At 42.4% G+C, this 26,337-nt stretch overlaps 2 protein-coding genes across 4 annotated transcripts in view; both read right to left on the bottom strand.

The window, feature by feature from the left end:
• Positions 1-1,780: 1,780 nt before the first annotated feature.
• LOC136694093 (uncharacterized) lies at positions 1,781-10,636 on the bottom strand. Its single transcript, XM_066667462.1, has 6 exons — positions 10,627-10,636; positions 10,502-10,555; positions 10,132-10,319; positions 4,686-4,840; positions 2,872-3,332; positions 1,781-1,788 (listed from the first exon to the last, which is right to left on the bottom strand). The coding sequence occupies exons 2-6, from the start codon at positions 10,515-10,517 to the stop codon at positions 1,781-1,783; spliced, it is 828 nt and encodes a 275-aa protein (XP_066523559.1). The 5' UTR covers positions 10,518-10,555; positions 10,627-10,636.
• Positions 10,637-21,400: 10,764 nt separating this feature from the next.
• akap9 (A kinase (PRKA) anchor protein 9) overlaps positions 21,401-26,337 on the bottom strand; it is a 124,150-nt gene continuing 119,213 nt past the window's right edge. For all 3 annotated transcript variants that reach the window (XM_066669879.1, XM_066669881.1, XM_066669880.1), the window contains 4 exons: positions 24,401-24,495; positions 23,541-23,661; positions 23,292-23,425; positions 21,401-23,031 (listed from right to left, as the gene is read on the bottom strand). In XM_066669879.1, coding sequence (XP_066525976.1) covers positions 22,988-23,031; positions 23,292-23,425; positions 23,541-23,661; positions 24,401-24,495 — 394 coding nt within the window. In that variant the 3' untranslated portion in view covers positions 21,401-22,987. The remainder of the gene's footprint in view (positions 23,032-23,291; positions 23,426-23,540; positions 23,662-24,400; positions 24,496-26,337) is intronic.

The raw sequence follows: 26,337 nt of genomic DNA, 5'->3' as shown, positions 1-26,337 counted from the left end.
ATTCCCTTCAACTCATTCATTCATTTAGTTTTAGTAACTGCTTCATCCTGTTCAGGATTGTGGCAATTCAATGTCCTTTCAGTTTTATATTCCTTTTTACTCCTGGTGTTGAAAGTAGCTTTACAGAATTACAGATTTGACAAAGGGCTAAGATGACAAGATAAACTCTCTCAGAGACTGGGGGAACATCTCAGAACCAAAACTTCTTTGCTTAGTTACTGCCATTGTTCCACATGTTTTCACCTGGACATAGAGATAAAATGGGGGACAAAAGGGGGCACTTTTTTGATTTTCTCTGGAAATACTAAAGAGTCAGGACTCTTATAATTTAAGTCTCTGAAAAAGGAACCTTGAGAAGACCAGCGCAGTATCTATTTAGTATCTCTCTCTCTCTCTGCCCCTCCTGAAGTTTCTTCCTCCTGCTCTGAGGGAGTATTTCCTGTCACTGTGGCCTTTGGCTGCTCACCTGGGATTATTCATTCTGTTCCTGTTTTAATTCTGGATTTCTGTAAAGCTGCTGTGTGACACCATCCAGTTGTAAAAATACGCTATACACATAAATTAGACTAGACCTGACTGTCTCTCTGTGCTTGTTTCTATCTGCCATCTATTAGCAAGTTTGGATTCATGTAGTGTTCTTATATTTGTCTTGTCTATTGAAATTAAGTCTGACTAAATGTCAATTGAGCAGCTTTATCTTATCCTCCTTTAAACTCTAATGTGTAACTGCTGTTGAGCCCTAAACCGGCAGGACATGGAATAGTTGAAGACTTACCTCAGAAGCCATACGGATTGACTTCACAAACTCCCCCTTAAGCTCAGGGTCATCAATGAGATGATCATTTACAAAGGTTTTATCTTGGATGGAGTCCAACACTTCCTTCACTTTTTCCCAGAACACTTTGAGCTCCTTGAGGATTTTCTGAATTTTACTCAGGTACATCTGGACGTTTTTAAGGTAGGTTGGCTTGGGGATGATATCTGAGAAAGTAGAATATAAACATGCATTCACTCATTGACAGTCCTCTAGTTCTGTGGTTCTCAGTATTTACACAGTTTTCCTATTCCATTCTTAAATGATGAAGTGGCTGTAACATGGAGGTTGTGTCTGGGTTGGGATTAAATTAAAGGCATTTTTCCACTACATCGTACCTAGTCTACTCCACTCCCTGGTTGGTTTTCCACTATAAATGTATCTGGTTTTGTCTCAAACTCCATCTCTAAGGGGAACAGCGAGCTTTGGAAACCACAACAACGGCGGTGGTAACGTTAAGTGGCGTTTACTCATGGTGTATTGGCTTGTTGTTGTTGTTTGTTCGCTGGATTCTTTCTCTGCGTTGTGTGGCGTAGAGTGACGACTCTCTCTGGACAATCAGCGCTCTGCAAGGTTTACACGCCACGGTTTAGTCCCTACTCGACTCGCTCTGAACCACGAGAGAACAGCCAATAAACAAGAACCTGCTTCCAGAACCAGGACCTGATTTAACTGATGGGGGAGCAGGAAAGGTTGAGTACGTAATGCCGTGGAAAAGTGCAATATGTCCACAAGTAGGAGAGGCCAATGCAAGTGAGTGAGCCCCCATCTGAGAACAGGGAAAAGGGTGCTTTCATAAGACTTAAACTGAGACGTGTGAAAGATATCTAGGAAAAAAAATCCAAGGTGTTTCAAACTGACCCCTTCATAAAGAGTACATTTAAACATGATTTCTCAGGGACACATGTCTGGAAGCTGATTCAAACTCTCCACCCCTGGGTGTTAAAGCCAAGGCTGAACCAAAGCTCAGTTGTCTGTGGTAAAAGAGTGGGAAAGAGGTACAGCTTGAAAAAGGAGAGGCCAAAGGGCAAACTCAAACATCTAGGTTAAGCCATTATCCAATAATAACTGTATTCTTAAGTGAGAAAACCAGATTGAGCCACTGATGGCCCTTAAAGCCCCCTTCAGTCCTGAATTTACTCTTTAAACTAATCTCTGTTCAGAGATATCGATTTAGACATTATTTCTCAGACAACATCCTCTAACTCCTTCAAACTGTCTGAGCTGGAATGCTACAACTTCATAAATTTCATTAGTCCGGCCTCTGTAAGTGATAATGCCCCATCTACAAGTTGATGGGACTGGATCCTAAGGTGTGTGGGTTTTGAAACCCTATCACAGCAGAAATGCTCAGCCGTGACACTTATTCATTCATATGCCTTCTAGCACACACATGCTAACAAAGCTAAACACAGAGTCTTCTTATGTCTGAGGAGCAGCTGTGTGTGTCCCTGTGATGGCAAGGAGCAGTCTGCCAGACTATGGCCACAGATCTACTAAGGAGGGATGCTGGTTACTTTAGGCCCTGTCCACACATATCAGGAGCTGTGTGTGTACAGTGTAGTTTGTGACTGATGTAGTTCACTGTAGAGGGAGCGAGGAGCTGTGTGTGTACAGTGTAGTTTGTGACTGATGTAGTTCACTGTAGAGGGAGCGAGGAGCTGTGTGTGTACAGTGTAGTTTATGACTAATGTAGTTCACTGTAGAGGGAGTGAGGAGCTGTGTGTGTACACTATAGTTTATGACTGATGTAGTTCACTGTAGAGGGAGCAAAGGGCTGTGTGAGTTTCAGACAGAGACAGACAAGCTGTGTGACATCACAGAGTTTTAGAAAAATTGTGATGACTCCACTGACAACAGAGTTTTCAAAACACAGACAAAAAATATCCTGATATATGTGGCTGTGGCTTTAGTCTACCACTTCACCAGTTACAACTTAGACATTAAAGGATGGTTCTTAAACTTTTTCCTTTATATTTACATGTTACTTGTAACACATGCAGCACAATGTGGCAAATCACTAATATCAACATGTGTCTGTGTGTAAAGAGACTCACCCTCGTCACATTCTTTTTTGAACAGAATCATCCGCATGTCAATCAGCTGAACCTGCAGTTCCCACTCTTTCTGTCTTTCTGTCCTCTTTAACTCATACAGTCTACTCATTTCATTCTGAAGTTTCCTGAGTTCGTCTGAGGTTTCAGGAGCCCCCAACAACCATTTAATTGCATCACCCAAGAAGGGCAGACGTATAAAAAAGATATAAAGCACATCAAATATGGATCTGGATGACATTTCTCTCACTTCATCCTGAAGCCGTGTATTTATGGCCTCCATTTCCCTCTTGATGTTTTCAATCTCTGCAGTTTTGCTATTCAGCTTCTCTTTAAGTTCATTTACGGCATCTTTCAATGGCTGGTTTTCCAGGGCAAGCTTCTTCTGTGCAGCTTCTGTCTCTTTCTTTTCTGTGTTGACATCACTTGTTGTCGTAGCTACATCTTTGTTGAGTGCTTCATACCTAAATGTTTTGTAATGAAATAAGTAGTGACAATTATTAGTGAGTGCCTACATTGTGTCTGTTATTTTTATTAGTAAGCTATAATTTCTCTTCTGGAATTTTTTAATAGATTTTTCTAATGTGTAAAGGATTAGTCTAGCACATGAGGGAAGATCCCTGAAAGGAGCAACACATTCAGTATTTGCTGTGCTTTCACACAAGCAGCTGAAAACTTCCTTTATAAAGTTGGTAGGCAACACATCTAAAATGCTTGTAGATGATTTTAGCTGCTGGACTGTTTCCTCTAGTATTTTCTGATCAATAGATATGTATTCAGACAAGTTAACTTCCTAATACCTGTTATTACTGCTTATTACTTGTTATTAACTGTTATTACTATCTTTTCTTTTACTGCTGTTTAGTAAAGGACTTTTAATCACCGTTGTGTATTAAAAGTGATCTGTAAATAAACTTGCCTTGCCTTGAAATGGAGGGGCAATTCAACTAGGGAACTTTATTAGCAGCTTCATTAAAATATATATAAATGGAGACCACTGCCTTGAATGACTCTTCTAATTTTAGTAATTTACATTTCCCATTTTGTGGGTTAATGTAAACACAATGTATTTAAACACAAAAAGAGATTGAGAACGAAATGTAAAGAAATGAACTAAAGCTGAGATAAAAATGTTCTGTCCTCACTGTTATATTGTTGAACAAGTCTGAGTATCACAAACACTTTACAACCTTCAAACTATTCTTTTACAGAATCAAGACAAGGCTTTAACTCAGGTGGCAGAGTTCAAAAATCGACCTTTTTCATGAAGTCATGTATAAAGACATGAAGCATCACAAGTGGCTTTTTACCTTCTTCACCTTCTCTGCTAATGTTTGAGTAACTGATTTCTCAGACTCCATTATTTTAAAGCATTGTCTCCTGAATGTATCGTTGGCCTCACCCTGATTTGCTGACTGAGGTGAAAGTCTATGGAAATGAAAATGCAATCTGCTCTGTTTGCATTTTCACAACCATTTTGACCCTGACTGAGCACAGTGGGGATGATAATGTAAATTAAAAGCAAAGGGGTGCTGTTTTCTCTCTAACATATGAATTTGGCCATTTTCTTGCATGGTGGTGAGTTTAAAAATTAAACTTTAAATGCATTGTCACTGAGTACAAATGCATATCAGATTAATTTCAATAACATGTTCATTTTGACATAATCACATGTCACAGGTTAATAGAAATTATGTTTCAACCAAAGCTACTCATAAAGCATTCAAATCTCAGTATAAATTAAATATCAAAAGTCTACCAAAGTGCAAATGTAAATGGAATTGTTGAATTTGAGTTTTTGAGATATTTGGTATTACCTTTTCACAATCACATCCACGTCTCGAACAATGTCAGTGATCCACATACGGGCTTTCTCTAGGTACTTTACAGCCATTGTGGGTTTGTCTTTTTCAATGGCAATGATCAGCATGGGAAACAGTGAGGTGACTAAGTTGTTGCTGGTGCCCATGCACTGCAACAGAAAGAAGACCATGAGATATGTAAATGACACTTCAGTCAATTAGTAATATTTCAAAACTAATTGTACAAACTTAAATAAGGCCTCATATTATGAAATTAATCCCTTATTTGAATTTTTGCCAGTGCAAAGCAAATTTTTACTTTAAAAAAAGCAATATTTATATCAGTTAAGTTTGGAAGACCTAAATAAATCCTTATTAAAGCAGTAACTGGTAAATAACTGCTTGCTTATTACTACGTAAGTCATAATTTGGGTCACAATAGTATTTTCCACTGTGTATTTTATAATTTTGTTAAAAGATTGTTGCCTATCGAAGCTTATCAGTATCAGAATTAAAATGAAAATATATTACGCAAAGTGCCAAACTAAGTTTGAGTTTTTAATGTTCCATTCATTCGTACAGGTTTGTGCTCAAAATTCAAATTCTAAATATACACTTCTATTGACATTAATTTGAAAGAGAGCTGAATGATTTATGACTATCTTTATTGGAATGAAAAGTTTTTTTTTCCTGTTTTAATAAATATCTTCTATGTGGGGCTGCACGGTGGAGTAGCAGGTAGTGTCTCTGTCACAGCTCCAGGGACCTGGAGGTTGTGGGATTGAGTCCCGCTCCGGGTGACTGTCTGTGAGGAGTTTGATGTGTTCTCCCTGTGTCTGCGTGGGTTTCCTCCGGGTGACTGTCTGTGAGGAGTGTGGTGTGTTCTCCCTGTGTCTGTGTGGGTGTCCTCCAGGTGACTGTCTGTAAGGAGTTTGATGTGTTCTCCCTGTGTCTGCGTGGGTTTCCTCCGGGTGACTGTCTGTGAGGAGTTTGATGTGTTCTCCTTGTGTCTGCGTGGGTTTCCTCCGGGTGACTGTCTGTGAGGAGTGTGGTGTGTTCTCCCTGTGTCTGTGTGGGTTTCCTCCGGGTGACTGTCTGTGAGGAGTGTGGTGTGTTCTCCCTGTGTCTGTGTGGGTTTCCTCCGGGTGACTGTCTGTGAGGAGTTTGATGTGTTCTCCTTGTGTCTGCGTGGGTTTCCTCCGGGTGACTGTCTGTGAGGAGTGTGGTGTGTTCTCCCTGTGTCTGTGTGGGTTTCCTCCGGGTGACTGTCTCTGAGGAGCTTGATGTGTTCTCCCTGTGTCTGCGTGGGTTTCCTCCGGGTGACTGTCTGTGAGGAGTTTGATGTGTTCTCCCTGTGTCTGTGTGGGTTTCCTCCGGGTGACTGTCTGTGAGGAGTGTGATGTGTTCTCCCTGTGTCTGTGTGGGTTTCCTCCGGGTGACTGTCTGTGAGGAGTGTGGTGTGTTCTCCCTGTGTCTGTGTGGGTTTCCTCCGGGTGACTGTCTGTGAGGAGTGCGGTGTGTTCTCCCTGTGTCTGCGTGGGTTTCCTCGGGTGACTGTCTGTGAGGAGTGTGGTGTGTTCTCTCTGTGTCTGCGTGGGTTTCCTCCGGGTGACTGTCTGTGAGGAGTGTGGTGTGTTCTCCCTGTGTCTGTGTGGGTTTCCTCCGGGTGACTGTCTGTGAGGAGTGTGGTGTGTTCTCCCTGTGTCTGTGTGGGTTTCCTCCGGGTGACTGTCTGTGAGGAGTTTGATGTGTTCTCCTTGTGTCTGCGTGGGTTTCCTCCGGGTGACTGTCTGTGAGGAGTGTGGTGTGTTCTCCCTGTGTCTGTGTGGGTTTCCTCCGGGTGACTGTCTCTGAGGAGCTTGATGTGTTCTCCCTGTGTCTGCGTGGGTTTCCTCCGGGTGACTGTCTGTGAGGAGTTTGATGTGTTCTCCCTGTGTCTGTGTGGGTTTCCTCCGGGTGACTGTCTGTGAGGAGTGTGATGTGTTCTCCCTGTGTCTGTGTGGGTTTCCTCCGGGTGACTGTCTGTGAGGAGTGTGGTGTGTTCTCCCTGTGTCTGTGTGGGTTTCCTCCGGGTGACTGTCTGTGAGGAGTGCGGTGTGTTCTCCCTGTGTCTGCGTGGGTTTCCTCGGGTGACTGTCTGTGAGGAGTGTGGTGTGTTCTCTCTGTGTCTGCGTGGGTTTCCTCCGGGTGACTGTCTGTGAGGAGTGTGGTGTGTTCTCTCTGTGTCTGCGTGGGTTTCCTCCGGGTGACTGTCTGTGAGGAGTGCGGTGTGTTCTCCCTGTGTCTGCGTGGGTTTCCTCGGGTGACTGTCTGTGAGGAGTGTGGTGTGTTCTCCCTGTGTCTGTGTGGGTTTCCTCCGGGTGACTGTCTGTGAGGGGTGCGGTGTGTTCTCTCTGTGTCTGCGTGGGTTTCCTCCGGGTGACTGTCTGTGAGGAGTGCGGTGTGTTCTCCCTGTGTCTGTGTGGGTTTCCTCCGGGTGACTGTCTGTGAGGAGTGTGGTGTGTTCTCCCTGTGTCTGTGTCGGTTTCCTCCGGGTGACTGTCTGTGAGGAGTGTGGTGTGTTCTCCCTGTGTCTGTGTGGGTTTCCTCCGGGTGACTGTCTGTGAGGAGTGTGGTGTGTTCTCCCTGTGTCTGTGTGGGTTTCCTCCGGGTGACTGTCTGTGAGGAGTGTGGTGTGTTCTCCCTGTGTCTGTGTGGGTTTCCTCCGGGTGACTGTCTGTGAGGAGTGTGGTGTGTTCTCCCTGTGTCTGTGTGGGTTTCCTCCGGGTGACTGTCTGTGAGGAGTGCGGTGTGTTCTCCCTGTGTCTGTGTGGGTTTCCTCCGGGTGACTGTCTGTGAGGAGTGTGGTGTGTTCTCCCTGTGTCTGTGTGGGTTTCCTCCGGGTGACTGTCTGTGAGGAGTGGGGTGTGTTCTCCCTGTGTCTGTGTGGGTTTCCTCCGGGTGACTGTCTGTGAGGAGTGCGGTGTGTTCTCCCTGTGTCTGCGTGGGTTTCCTCGGGTGACTGTCTGTGAGGAGTGTGGTGTGTTCTCTCTGTGTCTGCGTGGGTTTCCTCCGGGTGACTGTCTGTGAGGAGTGCGGTGTGTTCTCCCTGTGTCTGTGTGGGTTTCCTCCGGGTGACTGTCTGTGAGGAGTGTGGTGTGTTCTCCCTGTGTCTGTGTCGGTTTCCTCCGGGTGACTGTCTGTGAGGAGTGTGGTGTGTTCTCCCTGTGTCTGTGTGGGTTTCCTCCGGGTGACTGTCTGTGAGGAGTGTGGTGTGTTCTCCCTGTGTCTGTGTGGGTTTCCTCCGGGTGACTGTCTGTGAGGAGTGTGGTGTGTTCTCCCTGTGTCTGTGTGGGTTTCCTCCGGGTGACTGTCTGTGAGGAGTGTGGTGTGTTCTCCCTGTGTCTGTGTGGGTTTCCTCCGGGTGACTGTCTGTGAGGAGTGCGGTGTGTTCTCCCTGTGTCTGTGTGGGTTTCCTCCGGGTGACTGTCTGTGAGGAGTGTGGTGTGTTCTCCCTGTGTCTGTGTGGGTTTCCTCCGGGTGACTGTCTGTGAGGAGTGGGGTGTGTTCTCCCTGTGTCTGTGTGGGTTTCCTCTGGGTGACTGTCTGTGAGGAGTGGGGTGTGTTCCCCCTGTGTCTGTGTGGGTTTCCTCTGGGTGACTGTCTGTGAGGAGTGCGGTGTGTTCTCCCTGTGTCTGTGTGGGTTTCCTCCGGGTGACTGTCTGTGAGGAGTGTGGTGTGTTCTCCCTGTGTCTGTGTGGGTTTCCTCCGGGTGACTGTCTGTGAGGAGTGTGGTGTGTTCTCCCTGTGTCTGTGTGGGTTTCTTCCGGGTGACTGTCTGTGAGGAGTGTGGTGTGTTCTCCCTGTGTCTGTGTGGGTTTCTTCCGGGTGCTCCAATTTCCTCCTAGCTCCAAAGTCACATGTTGGTAGGTGGATTGGAGACTTATAAATGTCCATAGGTGTAAGTGAATGTGTGAGTGTGTGTCGCCCTGTAAAAGACTGGCTCCCCCTCCAGGGTGTATTCTTGCCTTGTGCCCAGTGATTCCGGGTAGGCTCCGGACCCGCCACGACCCTGAACTGGATAAGGGTTACAGACAATTATTTTAATTTTCTATGTGGCCATGCAACAACCTTGCTAAAATTATATTTAAAATGTTTTTTCACCTAATATGAATTTGCATTCAGTGACAAGTGTGTGGAATGTATTTTTCAAGGACACCACTGCCTCTCTGCTGTAACATTATCACCCCCACTGCACTCAGTCTGGGTCAAAGTGTGTAAATACAAACCAAGCAGACTGCAAATTAATTTCCACAGACTCAACTTGTCATAATCAACCTGTCAATCATTCCATCAGGGTGGGTCCAATGGCACAAGACAAGGCTTTAACTTAGGTGGCAGAGTTCAAAAATCGACCTTTTTCATGAAGTCATGTATAAAGACATGAAGCATCACAAGTGGCTTTTTACCTTCTTCACCTTCTCTGCTAATGTTTGAGTAACTGATTTCTCAGACTTCATTATTTTAAAGCATTGTCTCCTGAATGTATCGTTGGCCTCACCCTGATTTGCTGACTGAGGTGAAAGTCTATGGAAATGAAAATGCAATCTGCTCTGTTTGCATTTTCACAACCATTTTGACCCTGACTGAGCACAGTGGGGATGATAATGTAAATTAAAAGCAAAGGGGTGCTGTTTTCTCTCTAACATATGAATTTGGCCATTTTCTTGCATGGTGGTGAGTTTAAAAATTAAACTTTAAATGCATTGTCACTGAGTACAAATGCATATCAGATTAATTTCAATAACATGTTCATTTTGACATAATCACATGTCACAGGTTAATAGAAATTATGTTTCAACCAAAGATATTGTTGAATTTGAGTTTTCATTTTGAGCCCAAACTTACATGCATGAATGAATATTTTTAATTTAGATTTAGGATTACATTGCCATTTTGCATAATATATCTTCATTCTAATTTTGGTGCTGATAGGCTTCCATAGACGTCCATCATTTTGAGTGTCAAGATTAACAACGTCTGGTCTCATATTCCTGTTGTTGTTTTGTTTTGGTGTCAGTGAGAACACAACTGTACGGGGAAGTCATTTTTCAGAAGTGACTTGCAGACCGCACCCTCCGCTATGCCCACCCCCCAAGTGACTGTCTCTAACATCAATGGGTCATTGTAAATTCTATCAAATACCTGCTGGAAGCTGATTGGGTCCAATTTTGGGTTCTTTATACACCATAGTTCTGAAGTGAAACAAAGTCTCAGCTTGATCAGTGGGTGTTGAGAAATACTTACTTAGCTCTGATAGACCCCACTGTCATACATGAGACCAACCTGAAGGTATGCTGTTGTTCACCTATACTGAAATCTCACTGCAGTTTCCAGTTACCATGGAAATTGGTGTTACTTTAATGTAGGAAATTACCCTGTTTGGATTCACACACAGGGGAAATGGAAAAGTGTATGGTACCTTCACCAGGACAGCCTCAGAGGATCCAAAGAGCATCTGGGTTTCCACACATCGCATCCTGAGTATCCTCTCCAGCTTGGGGAATTTACCCAAACACAGATAGGAGAGGTGAAAGAGAAGAGAGACCTGCTGAGACGAGGGCAGGAGCCTCTCAAGGAACTCAGGACCCCAAACAGTGGGCACAAGATCTGTGAGTTTCACAAAAAATAAACCCATTAATAAATTAATCAGTTGATAATTTTGTCATTTAGGAAGGATTGTTCACAGGTGTGAGTGTGTGAATAATTGGGTGAGTGTGTGAGTGACTGGGTGAATGTTTGGTTCACTGTCCAGTGTGTGTCCGATAAATGATCGGTATTGCTGTACTTACCCTTGCTGTTAGACATTTTGAGTAACGGCAGAGGGTGTGATGTTGTGTATCGTCCTAAAATTAAATTATAAAAAATTTGTGAGAATAGTTAAAAGGTAAAAAAGAAAATATAGAGAGAAACTTACCTGCAGAGTGTAGACCTTCTTCAAGGTGTAGAGTACTGAACAGCACTGAAGTACTTTTATACCTTAATGCCCCACCTCCTTCAAAAAGAGGGTAAGTCACAGTCAGTAGTTGTGAAATTTGCCACTCCCAGTGGAGATGTTTATGATATATGGCAAAAGGAAAATGTGATATGACATAAATATAAAACAGCATTATGTTGTGAAAAATGTAAATGAAAAAATTGCAATCATATGCAAATCATTTAAACCTTATATTTAATTGAAAACAGAACAGAGACAGTATTATAAATGTGGACATTCACAAAGTGTTTTGAAAAATATTTGCCTGTTTAAACTTAATGCCAGTGTTGTAAAGTAGTAATGACAGGTTCCAAAACAGTTGGGACATGGTTGTGTTGTCCACTGCATTTATCACCTCCTCTTTAACAGCACTCTGTCAGAGTTTGGGAACTGAGGAGACCAGCCGCTGTAGTCCTGAAAGTGAACTGTTTTCTGATTCTTGCTGGTTACAGGATTTCAACTGCTCCAGAATTCAAGCCTCCGTTACACTGTTTTTGTGTCATAAAGCCCCAGTTGTTTTCAGTTTTTAAACCCAATCATGTCACTGACTGTTAAACTACTTTGCTTGTTTTAAAGACTTTAAACACTGTAATTTATTGCCCTACTCTAGCACAGCAAAATTGTTGAAAATATCCATCTCCTTATCAACTCTGTAGTCAAGTTGCCACTAGGCTTTAACGTTTCTGTTGTCATACATTAAGAGCGAGGGCTATATTTTGAGGGTTGAGGTGGTGAGGCCCAGTGTAACAACTTTTCAAGGGGCCTTTACTTTACCGTCTGAGGGGGGGGGGTGGACGACTACTGACGTGCAGGCTGACAAATTAAATGTTTGCAGAGAAGGTTATCAACCAATAACTGTAGCTCTACAGTCAGACCGTCCAATCAGAAGATTTTAGGCTACTTCACCACTCCCCCTTCTCACTCAAGTGAACCAAAGGAGTTAGGGGAGGGTGGGACTAGTTTGTGAACAAAATGCTTCTCCAATTTCTATGTAAGTTCTAGAAGAAAAAAATCCCGGACGTTTGTGAAATTTTAAAATCTAAAAAAGAAGTAAAACAAAGTTCTGTAGTAAAACAAAGTCTCAGCTTCATCAGTGGATGTTGAGAAATACCTACTTAGCTCTTATAGACCCCACTGTCATACATGAGACCACCATGGAAACTGGTGTTACTAACTCAGTACTGAATCACACACAGGGGAGTCTGTACCCCTCAGTGAACTCAGGACCCCAAACAGTGGGCACAAGATCTGTGAGTTGAGGTGGTGAGATGGTGAGGCCCAGTGTAATAACTTTTCAAGGGACCTTTACTTAGCACCCTTATAAGGGACAAGATGCAATCTGTACTTGCTGTGTAGCAAGATGCAGGCACACCACACATCCAAAACCTCCTTCTTTGGAATGGTGAACCCCACACAACACCACAGACAGACAGACAATCACACACACACACGCACACAAAAATGACACACACACAACAAACAACACACAACCCCTCCAAAACTACAACTTTAATCTTCCTAAAATAACCCCTTAAACAAAAGGGGTGGCTCCAGAGCATGCTGGGAGCTCCCCTATGAGCACCTCCACTCAGTGCTACCACAATGTTTTATTTTGCTTGTGGTTTGTTTTTCCTCCCTAAACACTCAGATTTACCCGTTTCTCTTAATCTTAAATGTTTACTCATTCCTTCAAGCATTTTTTGTGTGTGACCTTTTTTCTGTTTGACTGCTGCCTGAATGTGCAGAGTGAAAAATATTTTACTATTAAAATATTTAATAGTATATATAACTCTATATATATAGTTTTACCAGTGGGGTGCCTAAAGGATCCATTTTAGGTCCAGTTTTATTTTCTATGTATGTGCCTCCTTTGGGCAATTTTATTCATAGTTTTAATATTTCCTTTCATTTTTATGCAGGAGACCCTCAGATCTATCTTGCTGTAAACCATGAAGACACTGGTAGACTGCTCAGTTTGGCCAGTTGTGTGAAAGTGATCAAAATATGGATGTCAATCTGGATGAACAAGGACAAGACAGAAGTCCTATTGTGCATCCAAATGGGTGCAGTTAGCCTTTGATTGTGAAGATTTGAAGGCTACGCCCTTTGTGAGAAATTTGGGTGTGACCTTTGACCCTCACCTTAATTTAATGCACACACCAAGAAACTTTTCCAGTCCTGTTTTCTTCAACTTACAAACATAAGTTAAAATTTTCTGTCCCTTTCGTACATTGAAAAACTCATTAATGCCTTTGTCATCTCCTGGTTGGACGACTGTAAAGACCTGTTCACCTGAGTCGGAAAGGGTGTGGCTTGTCTGCAGCTTGTCTAAATCACAGCAGCCCTTCTTTTCATTAGGACGATACATAGGGAGATTTTTACACCAGTGATGGCCTCTCTACTTTGAAGGCCTCTGAAACACAGACTAGATTTTAAAATAGTGGTGTTAACTTACCAGGCTTTACACAGCAATGCCCCAGATTACTTTGCTGAACTTTTGTGTCCTCTGGATAGTGTGAGAACTCTAAGATTTTTCCCTTTGCTGTGTTGAATTGTATGCTGGTTGGAAGCTGTGACACGGTGTGCTGTGTAGGTTCCTTTAAAATGAATAGTATGTGATCAAAGCTTTTGTAGCCTCCACCCTAGATTTTAGGACATAGCTTTTGTTGGTTGCCCTCCTAATCATATTCATCAGCTTAGCTCCAGCCATTTGTGTTTGATTAGTCAAAAAAATTATAGCCACGAGCACACAACTGCATTAAATTTAACATTATAGTAACATTTTTAACCACTGCATATAAAGGCCTGAAAAACATGGAATTCTATAAATGTTTCTATAAGTGTTACTAAGAAGGAATATTATGTCACAGTACTGGAGCAGTGTAGGAGTAACACTCCAGGATCATGGAGAGTGATCCATAGTAATTTTTTTTAATTATAATCATACACAGGATAAGATGTTAAGTATCCTATGCCAATCCATTAGAGCTTCACATAGGGCCCACCCAACTCTCTTCCTACCTGCAGCAACACAATTTCCATTGTTCCAATCCTAAAGCTACACCCTAAAGTTGCTGTAGCCGTTTATGATCCGATCAGCAACCAGCGACCCTTAACATCTACCAATACTCATTGAGCCCAGCTCATGAGTACACAAACCACCCACTGTATCACAAGCTCTTCACAGGGGCCATCAGGGTGGCACCTCCCCTCATCAGTGTTTTGCTGAATTAAGCCCACAACACCTCCAGAAGACTTAACAATGAAGTCTGGTGTCCCAGACCCACCCACTTCCAAGCCAGCTTTACAGTCCTACCTCACCCTTAAACATCAACAACAGTAAATCCACACTGGCCTCCCTGGGGACTAAGGCTGTACTTAGCCCCACTGGCACCGTTAATGCATGCTCAGTGCCACCAGTTCCACGTGAACTTTACACGTGACATCACCAACCACCACAACAGCACCTCTACAGTGCATTTTCCCAACTACTCTATGCTCTCCTTATCCACAACAACCGACTGGACCTTTAAACTTTTTCTGATAACTCCTTCACAGCTGCCCTTAGTGTCTGGCCCCTGATGCCAAACTGCTCAAGCAGGGATGTGGCCTATTTGGCTACAAATCCTCTAACACCTATCTCCACCAGTCTTACATGTGCCTGCCACCCATGTTCCCTCACCTCAGCCACCAAATCCACATACTTCAGCTTCTTCCTTTCGAATGCTTCGTCTACTGCATCCTCAAATGGAACCGTTAACTCTATGAAATAAACTATCCTTTCACTTTCAGGTTAGACCATCATGTCTGGCCTCAGTGTAGTTAAAATGTGCACTGGGACCTGCTATTTTTTACCCATGTAACCCAAGAATTTCCAATCTCCTGCTTCACCTAATCTACCAATATTTATAGCCTGTGCACACTCTTGGATATGTTCCCCCTCACACACAAACCTAATTACTTTATTTTTACTACCACTTGTCAAAGCATTTACGTCTAATCGTTTGCTGTCCAACAAACATGCTAAAACCCTTAGCACCTGATTATGTTTCCATGTAAACTGACCCTGTGACAAACTAATTTTACAACCTGATAGAATATGCTTCAGCGTGCCAACCCCTGTACATAATCCACAACTAGGGTCTTCACCTACCCACTGTTCAAGATTTTGCTGAGTTGGAAGGACATCATAAGTTGCTCCAAGCAAAAACTTAATATGACTTGCCTCCTTCGCCCAAAATTCTTGCCAGGAAATTTTCCGCTTCTCTAGATTCTCCCAGCGAAGCCACTAGCCTTAGTGAAATGCCATAGAGTGTCAATGGTCATCTAATACGAGGCAGTAAGCCAAACTGCAGACACCACAATTTCAACTTCCCTGGCAAACATGATCTATCCATGCTTTTAATAGCCTTCATCAATTCAGCCTTTATTCTATAGTAGAATAGTAGAATTTAAAAAAGGCCACAGGAAGAGGAGACAATCTGAATAATTCGGAATAAGGTAATACAATTATGAAATAAAAAGTAACAAATTAATGAGTTATTTATAAATATTGGATACGATTTAATAAAACACAGGAGTCCTGTAGTAACGCTTCATGGGATGAGGGTGATATTTATGAGGGTTGTGAATGAAAATAATCTCAATATTCCATAAAACTAAACATCTAGAGGCAGAGTTTATAATAAACACTCCACTGTTCTCCCCTCGCACATTGTGGAGATCTGGTGAAACACTTACAAAACAGAATTCCGGGGTTTATCCAACAGAAGAAAGCTATTAGAACAGTAAACAGATCCCTACATGAGTCAAAAAGGCATTATTTATAAACGTTCACGTCTTTAAAATGACTGATCTGATCTGAATAATCTAACAATAAACAATAAAGCACAAAACACTTTACTTTCCTCACTTTATTCAGACGTTCTTGAAATAAGAGGCAGCCAGGTGAATTCAGACATATATTGTTTTAAGAAAAATAACAAATAGTAAAATAAGATGTATATGTCTCAAAACGACGATTCTGTGGAATTGTGACAAGGAATTAAAATGTTTCTCTGTTTCCTGAATAAGGCATGATAAGAGTATGTAAAAACACATTGGCTAATTTCAGCAGAATTCGAGGTGTTCCTTATAATGTACATCCTAACACAACAACTGCAGTGTGCTGACTGGGTATTTCTTTAATTGTGAAGAAACTGCCAATCACCATAACACACCTTTAAACCTGGTTCTGCTGCTCACTGCTTGGCACATGTTATTATTCCCCCTTCTCCAACAAACCAGTTCACGCTAACCATCTAAATACTGACTCTGGACATTTGTGTATTTTGTGATCTTCTCTGGTTTCACCTTGTCCTCATGCTCAGACTCTTTGTTTTTCTTTCTTTTGAGTTTGTTCTTCATGTGTTCTCGTGTCTTTCGCTTCTGGCTCTTTTCCCATGCCCTGCTCATATGTTTCTCTAATTATGTTTCAGGTGTTTCCAGTTCTTCTGTTTTATAAAACAGCCTGTGTTCATGGCCTTCACACTCACTTTAAATCACTTCCATTCTTCTTCTTCATGTGATTATTTTTACACGTTGTACTTTTTAAGATATTAAAGAGAATCTATTTAAGTTTTCCCTTAGACTTCCAATAAGCCACGGTGTCAGGATTAAACTGGTTTGAATCAGATGTCTGTTCTTTTTCTGTCCCTCTCAATAACTGCATTACTAGAGTCCCCTAGTAGAGTAGACAGAGTCTCTATCTATAATTCATTTGGAAAGTCTTCAGACCCTTTAACTTTTTTCACCTGTGTTTATGTAGAGGCCTTAAATAAAACAATCCCTATCATTCTGCACACACTCGCCCATAGAAAAGAGCTTTTGAAAATCGAACAAAATTACTACAAAGATAGAAGTAAATCTTCATTTGGACATCAGCATTCACACCCACAGTTTAGCTCTGGAGGCCTCCCATTTGACTTGATCATCTGTAAGATGATTCTACACCTTGAGTGGAGTTCACCTGTGGTCTCTTCAGTCGGTTAGACATGATTTGGAATGACACACACCTGTCTATATAAGGTCTCACAGCTAAAAGCGCATTTCAGAGGAAAACCCAGGGCATGAAGAGAAAAGACCTGCCTGTGGAGCTCAGCGACAAGGCCGTGTGGAGGCAATGAAAGATCCCAAGAGCACAATGGCCTCCTTAATTCTTAAGTGGAAGAAGTTTGGAACAATCAGGACCACCCCACTTAACTAAATTATCGAGGGAGAAGGACCTAGATAAAAGAGGTGACAAAGAAGACATACCACTGTATGTGAAGGTACGGAGTGGAGCAGATGCTGTGACTGTAGGTCAAATAAATAACTGGTCTCAAAGCCAGTGAGCAGGAGCCTCTGACAGCTAGTCTTCCATCAGTGTCCCCCTGAGAGGAGGGGAGTCATTAACTCAAGGAGTGACTGGGGGTGTGTGAGTGTGACTGGGTGTGAGTGTGACTGGGTGAGCATGAGTGGGTGAGTGTGAATAATTGGGTGACCGTGAATGTGACTGGGTAGTGTGAGTGACTGGGTGAGTTAACCCTGCTCTGATAGAACCGGGTCAGAACATGCAGGTCAGTGCAGGTCAGTGGTGGGGGTGAAAGGGGACGGAGGGGAGGAACTCTCGCTCCAGACTCCCAGACCTCAGTGCAGTCCAGCATCTGTGGGATGAGCTGGAGAAAGAAGTCAGATCCATGGAGGCCCCTCTGGTTTCTCTGTGCCATGTCACGGCAGCATTTCTGAGATCATGATGTTGGTGCTACTTTCTTTTCTCAAATTCGGCTCCATGATAACTTCTTTTGTTATCTTTTTTTAACACAGCTCTTCTTCTGATCTGTTCACTTGATAATCAGATCATATGGTCCAGAAACTTTTGAAATACACAGAGCAAGAGGACTTCTGCTTTCTCAGGAATCAGAAGATCACACTCTGGTTGTGTGTGTGTGTGTAGCAGAGGAAGCTCGTATTCGGGGTTGTTTGTGTCATATTGTCAGTGTCAATAATCATCCCAGTACAATATTATGGGAAGTAGTTCAGGAAATAATTCTTATGTACGTTGTGCATATATATTGGGTTATGGAGAAACTATTTGGTTTAATGGCACATACATTATATATATATATATATAGGTTTGTGTATATCGGTTTGTTGGTATATATAATGGTTTGTGGGTGTATATATATTGGTTGGTGTACATCGGTTTGTTGGTATATATTGGTTTGTGGGCATATGTATCAAGGTTTAATTACTTACATTTTTCAATAAAATCTCCATAAACCCAGGCTACGTTCCTTTTCACGGCTTTTACAACATTTTTACAAAAAGCTATTTTTAATTTTAAACCCACATCTACTGTGTCTAAACCTCCCAGTTGTTTCGATTTATACAAGACCTCTCTTTTTGTCACCTCCTTAGTGGTACCCCACAGAAACCGTGCACACATTTTATTAATCTGTTGAATACATTTATCTATGGGTGGGAGAACAGTCGCTAGGAACAAAACCTTTGACAAAATGAAGTATATACCAACAAACCAATATATACCAACAAACCTATACCATATATATATACAAACCAAACCAAATTATACACCCACAAACCTATATATATATATATATATATATATACAAACCAATAAATATACCCACAAAACCATATATACCAGCAAACCAATATATATACCCACAAACCGATATACACAAACCAATATATATACCTACAAACCAATATATACCAACAAACTGATATACACAAACCAATATATTTACCAACAAACCAATATATACCAGCAAACTAATATATATACCCACAAACCGATATATACAAACCAATATATATACCCACAAACCGATATACACAAACCAATATATATACCAACAAACCAATATATACCAACAAACTGATATACACAAACCAATATATTTACCAACAAACCAATATATACCAGCAAACTAATATATATACCCACAAACCGATATATACAAACCAATATATATACCCACAAACCGATATACACAAACCAATATATATACCCACAAACCGATATATACAAACAAATATATATACCCACAAACCGATATATACAAACCAATATATATACCCACAAACCGATATATACAAACCGATATATATACCCACAAACCGATATACACAAACCAATATATATACCCACAAACCGATATACACAAACCAATATATATACCTACAAACCAATATATACCAGCAAACTAATATATATACCCACAAACCGATATACACAAACCAATATATATACCCACAAACCGATATATACAAACCAATATATATACCCACAAACCGATATACACAAACCAATATATATACCCACAAACCGATATACACAAACCAATATATATACCTACAAACCAATATATATATACCCAAAAACCAATAAATATACCCACAAACCAATATATACCAGCAAACCAATATATATACCCACGAACCGATATACAGAAACCAATATATATTATATCAATAAACCGATATATATATAACCACAAACCGATATACACAAACCAATGTATATATCCACAAATTGATAAACACAAACCAATATATATACCCAAAAACCAATAAATATACCCACAAACCAATATATACCAGCAAACCAATATATATACCCACAAACCGATATAAACAAACCAATATATATACCCACGAACCGATATACAGAAACCAATATATATATATATATATATATATATATATATATATATATATATATATCAATAAACTGATATATATATACCCACAAACCAATATATATGAACCAATAAATATTCTGGGAAATCAATGTATAAACTGGTAATTCAATATATACCCACAAACCGATATACATAAACCAGCAATTTAAAACCAATTTATGTGCTATTAATCAAAGTAGTTTAATTAAAAAACTACCAGCTACCAACTAATTGATATTAAAAAACTACCAGCAGACTAATGTTTCTAAAAGTGTCATAAACCGTAGCTCTAATATGCTCAGAGATAAGGTACACTACATTATATGAATCATTACAATACAGACCGAGTCAGAAACACAGATATATCAGCACAAACATTAATGAGACTTTATTATAGTGCTTGCACTATATTTTTGTTTCTTATCTTCTTATATTTTATTATTCTTCTTCTACAGTTTTCTGCAGTTAATACAGCTGTAACTCCTTAACGTACGGTCACACACACACACAGGCAGAAACAGTTACAGAGACACACACACCTATCGGCCATAACATTAAGATCACACTGGAGAACGTTGTAGTTCTAGAATTACAAACTGTAGTCCATCTTTTGCACAGCATAATTTTTATCCCCATTTTCCCCCTGTTCTTCAGCACTCAGGACCCCCACAGAGCAGGTGTGATGTGGTGGTGGATCATTCTCAGCGCTGCAGTGACACTGACGTGGTGGTTGTGTGTTAGTGTGTGTTGTGCTGGTGGATCACTCTTAACTCGGGTGAAGAGAGGTGCTGAGCTGTCAACTGTTCACCACTTAGTAATGAGTTGGATCAGATGGCGAGGGAGGATGCCAGACAGACCTGGCAGGCCCAAATTTGTAAATTTGTCAGAGAACCCTGTTAGAAAGATCTTCAACTCCCACATCCGGCAGAACTTGCAATCCAATCCAATCCAACTTTATTTATATAGCTTTCACAACAAACCAACAAACAAGTGCTGTACAGAAAATAAAATGCATAACAATAAAACAATACATAAAACAAAAACAAATACAATCAAAAGACTAGGTGACGAAAGCTAAGGAGAAAAGGTAGGTTTTAAGAAGTGATTTAAAAGCAGAGAGTGTGGATGCCTGTCTAATGTCCAGGTGGAGTTGTTGACCTCAACTGGGGACATTATTAGGTGGTGGAAGGAATACTTTGAGGATCTTCTGAATCCCACCAGAACATCTTCCACAGAGGAAGTAGCGTTTGGGGATCCTGGGGAGGGCTCATCAATCACTGGGGCTGAGGTGGCTGAGGTAGTAGGAAAACTCCTTGGCGGTAGGGCCCCGGAGGTGGATGTGTTCCTCAAGGCTCTGGATGTTGTGGGGCTGTCCTGGCTGACACGTCTTTGCAACATCGCATGGACAACTATAGGGGGATCACACTCCTCAGCCTCCCCGGTAAGGTCTATGCAGGTCTACTGGAGAAGAGGGTCCAACTGATAGTTGAACCTCAGATCCAGGAGGAACAATCCGCCCCGGTTGTGGAACACAGGACCAGCTCTTTACCCTCACTAGGATCCTGGAGGGTGCGTGGGAGTTTGCTCAACCAGCCTACATGTGTTTTGTGGATCTGGAGAAGGCATTCGACCATGTCCCTCTGTATATTATGTGGGGGTTGCTCAGGGAGTATGTCATCACTGTCCAATGATAAACCTATATCTACGTGTCTGTGGATGTTTATTTCACTACAGCATCTGAACACAGCAGCTGTCCTTCACACTGTGTGAAAGTCTCATGACGAATGAACCAGTAGAAATTCAAAATGGCTGATCTGAAGAGTGCTTGGCCCTGAAACTGAACATGACCAAGAAGTGAGTGTCAAAATCCAGACAGCACACACACCCACAAACGACAGAGGACTGGTTTAGCCAACATGGTTTATTTATTAAATGTAATACCGGGTATTAAACATTGATTACACCTTTAGATAATAAAATGGATGGAGGGAAGGAGGGAAGATTAATACTGTAAAGTCACTATGGTGACTATTCTAACCTCTAAAAAGAAGCTAGAGTTTATCTCAGAAATACGCCAACCACGTGAGTGTACGCTCCCCCTGGAGATGGTGTTGGGACGGCGTGAGCAGAAGACTTCTAGACGTGCAGATCAGGGAGCTGATCATCCGCTGTTCCTCTTCTTCCCAGGGCTTTGGTCAGAGACACAGTCGTAGTGGGACAGAGGCCACTCTGAAGGAGCCAGGGGCGTTCTCTGTCGCTGGATCTGTCTGCTTTGGCGAACCACATGCACGTCTGTCCTGGGCCGTAGACTGGGGCCTTAAGTTCTTGCCCCACAACATTATCGGGGTTTCTTTCATAGCCATGGTGTGGTGTCGAGGGTCCCTGGAGCACATCCGTGGCTCTAACTTCACTGGACTCGTGGTGTTTTTCCTTAGACTTTCAGGCCCCTGGAAATGTTATGGAAGAGTTGTATGTGGTATCCTGCTCAGCCGAAGATCTCTACATTATTATCAGTATAATTCAGAACAGTCTTAAGTAGAAAATCACAATCATTTTAGGTAATGATTAGGCTCGTGATTATTTCCTTCGTTTTTCTTATTGCTCAGTGACAGTTACATGTCTCTCTCAGCATTTCATTCAGGCAGCGGTGCTGTTATCATGTTACAATAGAGGTGACAGCCTTAACTACAGTCGTAACTGTAACCTACTCTCTTCCAAAAGTTACATAGTGCAGTTTCTGCAGTGCTGAGCTCTGAATAGCAACAACAGAGGCTCTAAACAACAGATAGGAGGTGGGAAATCAATCCAAAACCCAAACTGTTTTTTGAAATATTATATTAATCTTTATTTATTTATATCAGTTTTGACAAAATACCCAGAAAATTCAAAGCTCCTGCCTTTTTACAAAAATATGTCTTCTACAAAGGTCCTCTGTGTTCTGTTCTGGAAACCGAGCTAATAAAACACAGTGTAGTGTGTCTGAGAACACCGTACAGACATGTGGGGGCACCTCGCCGGAGTCATAAAGCCTTTCCGAAGCATCGCCATGTGAGACTGCACCTTCACAGCCGTCCTTAGGGAGCAGAGTCTGTTTACGCAGCAGGAGGCGGAGGAACGTCTCAGGCCTGACCCTGACTCTACGTCCCTGAGGACGCCCTCTACTGAGCGTCATAAAGCTTTCGTATGACATTCATAACGGACGAGGTGCCGCCCCCCGGTGGTATCAGTGTCAGAGTCCAATAGCAGCATCTGATAAAGCCCAACACCTCTAACTAGCACACCCCACACACAGTATAAATTAATCCACTTAAATTAGCATTCCCCACAGAGAGAGACATTTACAACACACACACACACGCACACACACACAGCGGCGATGATGATGATGATGATGATGAAGCAGCAGCTGTGTTTGGTCCCATGTTATTGATCCACATTTATTAATGAGAACTAAACATAAACACAGCAGCAGCTCAGCAACGGCTCAAGGCAAACAGTCACTTCTCTCCTCGTTTCTCTGTTCTCTCCTATTCCTCGCATTGTATTTGTTTTTCAAGCCAGTTCCAGACTAGTCTTCATCTTCTGATTCCAAAGTGCAGCTGAGCGTATGAAGACGAGCCTGCAATGGGAAACACACAGAAAATAAAAATGAATGGTTACCAAGGCACCTGTTGCCCAAACATCTTGGGCCGCTGCTGTAAATATCTGGAGACTGAATCTGTTGCTGCTATAGCAACAAAGCCACTATTACCAGACCTTGGTTGCTACAGTGTCCCGAATGACACGGGGTGAATTTGCTGAAGGAGGCGGGACGCAGTGTCTGGAGTAAAGTGTGTGCTGTAGTTATGTTTATGTTTATTACTGGCTGATTGTGGTCACCTGACTGAACACTGCCCAGTCTCCTCTGAAGAGCCTCCAGTCTGGAGATGTAGTCAGACAGAGCCCTGTCAGGATCATAGTTTTGCAGATGAGAACATAACACACTCCCTCCATCTCCCGCAGCAACACCACACCTACAGAGACAGAGAGAGAGAGAAAGAGAGAGAGAAAGGGATACAGCAATGTTTAAAATACTTTAGTGTGTGTGCAAATATATGAGTGTGTGTGTGTGCGTGTGTGTGTGTTTACCTGTGGTGTGTATAGTGTCCAGCCCGTGGTGACTCTCTCCCGGTTCTGTTTGTCCCTCTCCTCTCTCCGTACTGCTCTACACTTGGCTGCAGGTAGGGGGAGTCGTTCCTTCCTTCAGTACCTATGAATACACATGTGCACACGGACATTTTATAAAGAAATAGAAAAAAAATAAACAAAGTGAAAATGGTTTTAAAAAAAACACACAAAAAGCAATTAACAGAGATAAACATAAATAGAAAGTCAGAAGTCAAAAACAAAAACCAAAGGTAAGAATATAAAGAAAGTAAAATGACCAGAAGAAAAGAGAAAAATGTAAAAACAGAGAGTGTGTGGATACAGTGAGAGCAGAGCACAGAGATACTTCCAGGTAGTTTCTATAGTTTTGGGATTAGTTGTTAAGGTGTTGCTAGGCGGATGTTGTGGTCTTCAGATTGGTTGTTAAGGTGTTGCCAGATGGTTCATATGGTTTTGAGATTGGTTGATAAGGTGTAGCCAGGTGGGTGCTATGGTTTTGGGATTGGTTGTTAAGGTGTTACTAGGGTGTGGTAAATTGTTAGCAGCTACACAGCTACTAACAGTTGCTATGGTATCCAATGTTGCTGCTGGGGTGTTGATGCGGTATCTTTAGTTGTTGTAAATGTGTTGCTTAATTGCTGTGATTTCTGCAGTATCACAGGTGTTTCAGAGTGTGTTTTAGGTGACAGCAGTGTTGCTATGATATTGCTAACAGGTACCTAAGGTATTTCTAGTGCCTGTTTGGTGTTGTGAGGTGGTTCTTGAGGTGTTCCTAGTGGTTGCAATGTGGTAAAGCTGCTGTTCTATGTGTTCCACAGAGGCTAATAGAGAAAAAGACAAACCTGGAGATTGTCCTAATCCGTTTCTGCTGATGATGGTTGGAGACATTAGGGATCCTCCTGAGGCCTTCTTCCATCTCCTCACCAGAAAGCGCATCCTAATGGGTTAACAACAAAGAGTTAACACTTCAGTTTTGTCTACTATTTTAGCATTTTATCTCTAACAAACAGTAAACCACTGCTGTGATCTTCAGAACCCGAGCTGACATTGGAACTAAGAACATGTTCTAAATGTACTGCCTGGTCAAAAAAATAATGAAAAAAAGGACTTCAAAATCAATAACATCCATCAAGTGTTTTTAAACAACCAACTAAACAACTTCAATAAAGAACTGGCAACAATTAATCAAATAAACTAGAGGCTGATGGCTGATATGAAGCGGGAGAGGACGTGAGGTGTCGAGTGGTCAGTAGTTTATTTCTGACCTGGAGGAGGGTGATAGTGACTCTGACCTGAAGCGGGAGATGACGTGAGGTGTCGAGTTGCCAGTAGTTTATATCTGACCTGGAGGAGGGTGATAGTGACTCTGACTCTGATCTGAAGCGGGAGAGGACGTAAGGTGTCGAGTAGTCAGTAGTTTATATCTGACCTGGAGAGGGCTATAGAGACTCTGACTCTGATCTGAAGCGGGAGAGGACGTGAGGTGTCGAGTGGTCAGTAGTTTATATCTGACCTGGAGAGGGCTATAGAGACTCTGACTCTGATCTGAAGCGGGAGAGGACGGTGAGGTGTCAAGTGGTCAGTAGTTTATATCTGATCTGGAGAGGGCGATAGAGACTCTGACTCTGATCTGAAACAGGAGAGGACGTGAGGTGTCGAGTGGTCAGTAGTTTATATCTGACCTGGAGGAGGATGATAGAGACTCTGACTCTGATCTGAAGCGGGAGAGGACGTGAGGTGTCGAGTGGTCAGTAGTTTATATCGGATCTGGAGAGGGCTATAGAGACTCTGACTCTGACTCTGATCTGAAGCGGGAGAGGACGTGAGGTGTCAAGTGGTCAGTAGTTTATATCTGATCTGGAGAGGGCGATAGACACTCTGACTCTGATCTGAAACGGGAGAGGACGTGAGGTGTCGAGTGGTCAGTAGTTTATATCGGATCTGGAGAGGGCGATAGACACTCTGACTCTGATCTGAAACGGGAGAGGACGTGAGGTGTCGAGTGGTCAGTAGTTTATATCGGATCTGGAGAGGGCGATAGACACTCTGACTCTGATCTGAAGCGGGAGAGGACGTGAGGTGTCGAGTGGTCAGTAGTTTATATCTGACCTGGAGGAGGGTGATAGTGACTCTGACTCTGATCTGAAGCGGGAGAGGACGTGAGGTGTCGAGTTGTCAGTAGTTTATATCTGATTTGGAGAGGGTGGTAGAGACTCTGACTGTGATCTGAAGCGGGAGAGGACGTGAGGTGTCGAGTGGTCAGTAGTTTATATCTGATTTGGAGAGGGCGATAGACACTCTGACTCTGATCTGAAACGGGAGAGGACGGTGAGGTGTCGAGTGGTCAGTAGTTTATATCTGACCTGGAGAGGGCTATAGAGACTCTGACTCTGATCTGAAGCGGGAGAGGACGTGAGGTGTCGAGTGGTCAGTAGTTTATATCTGATCTGGAGAGGGCTATAGAGACTGTGACCGATCTAAAACAGTGAGAGGACGTGAGGTGTCGAGTGGTCAGTAGTTTATATCTGACCTGAAGAGGGCTATAGAGACTCTGACTCTGATCTGAAGCGGGAGAGGACGTGAGGTGTCAAGTGGTCAGTAGTTTATATCCGACCTGGAGGAGGGTGATAGAGACTCTGACTCTGATCTGAAGCGGGAGAGGACGTGAGGTGTCGAGTGGTCAGTAGTTTATATCTGATCTGGAGAGGGCGATAGAGACTCTGACTCTGATCTGAAACAGGAGAGGACGTGAGGTGTCGAGTGGTCAGTAGTTTATATC

This window comes from Hoplias malabaricus, chromosome 4 (genome assembly GCF_029633855.1).
Source record: "Hoplias malabaricus isolate fHopMal1 chromosome 4, fHopMal1.hap1, whole genome shotgun sequence".
Lineage (NCBI taxonomy): Eukaryota > Metazoa > Chordata > Actinopteri > Characiformes > Erythrinidae > Hoplias > Hoplias malabaricus.
This window is presented reverse-complemented; position numbering and strand designations above follow the sequence as displayed.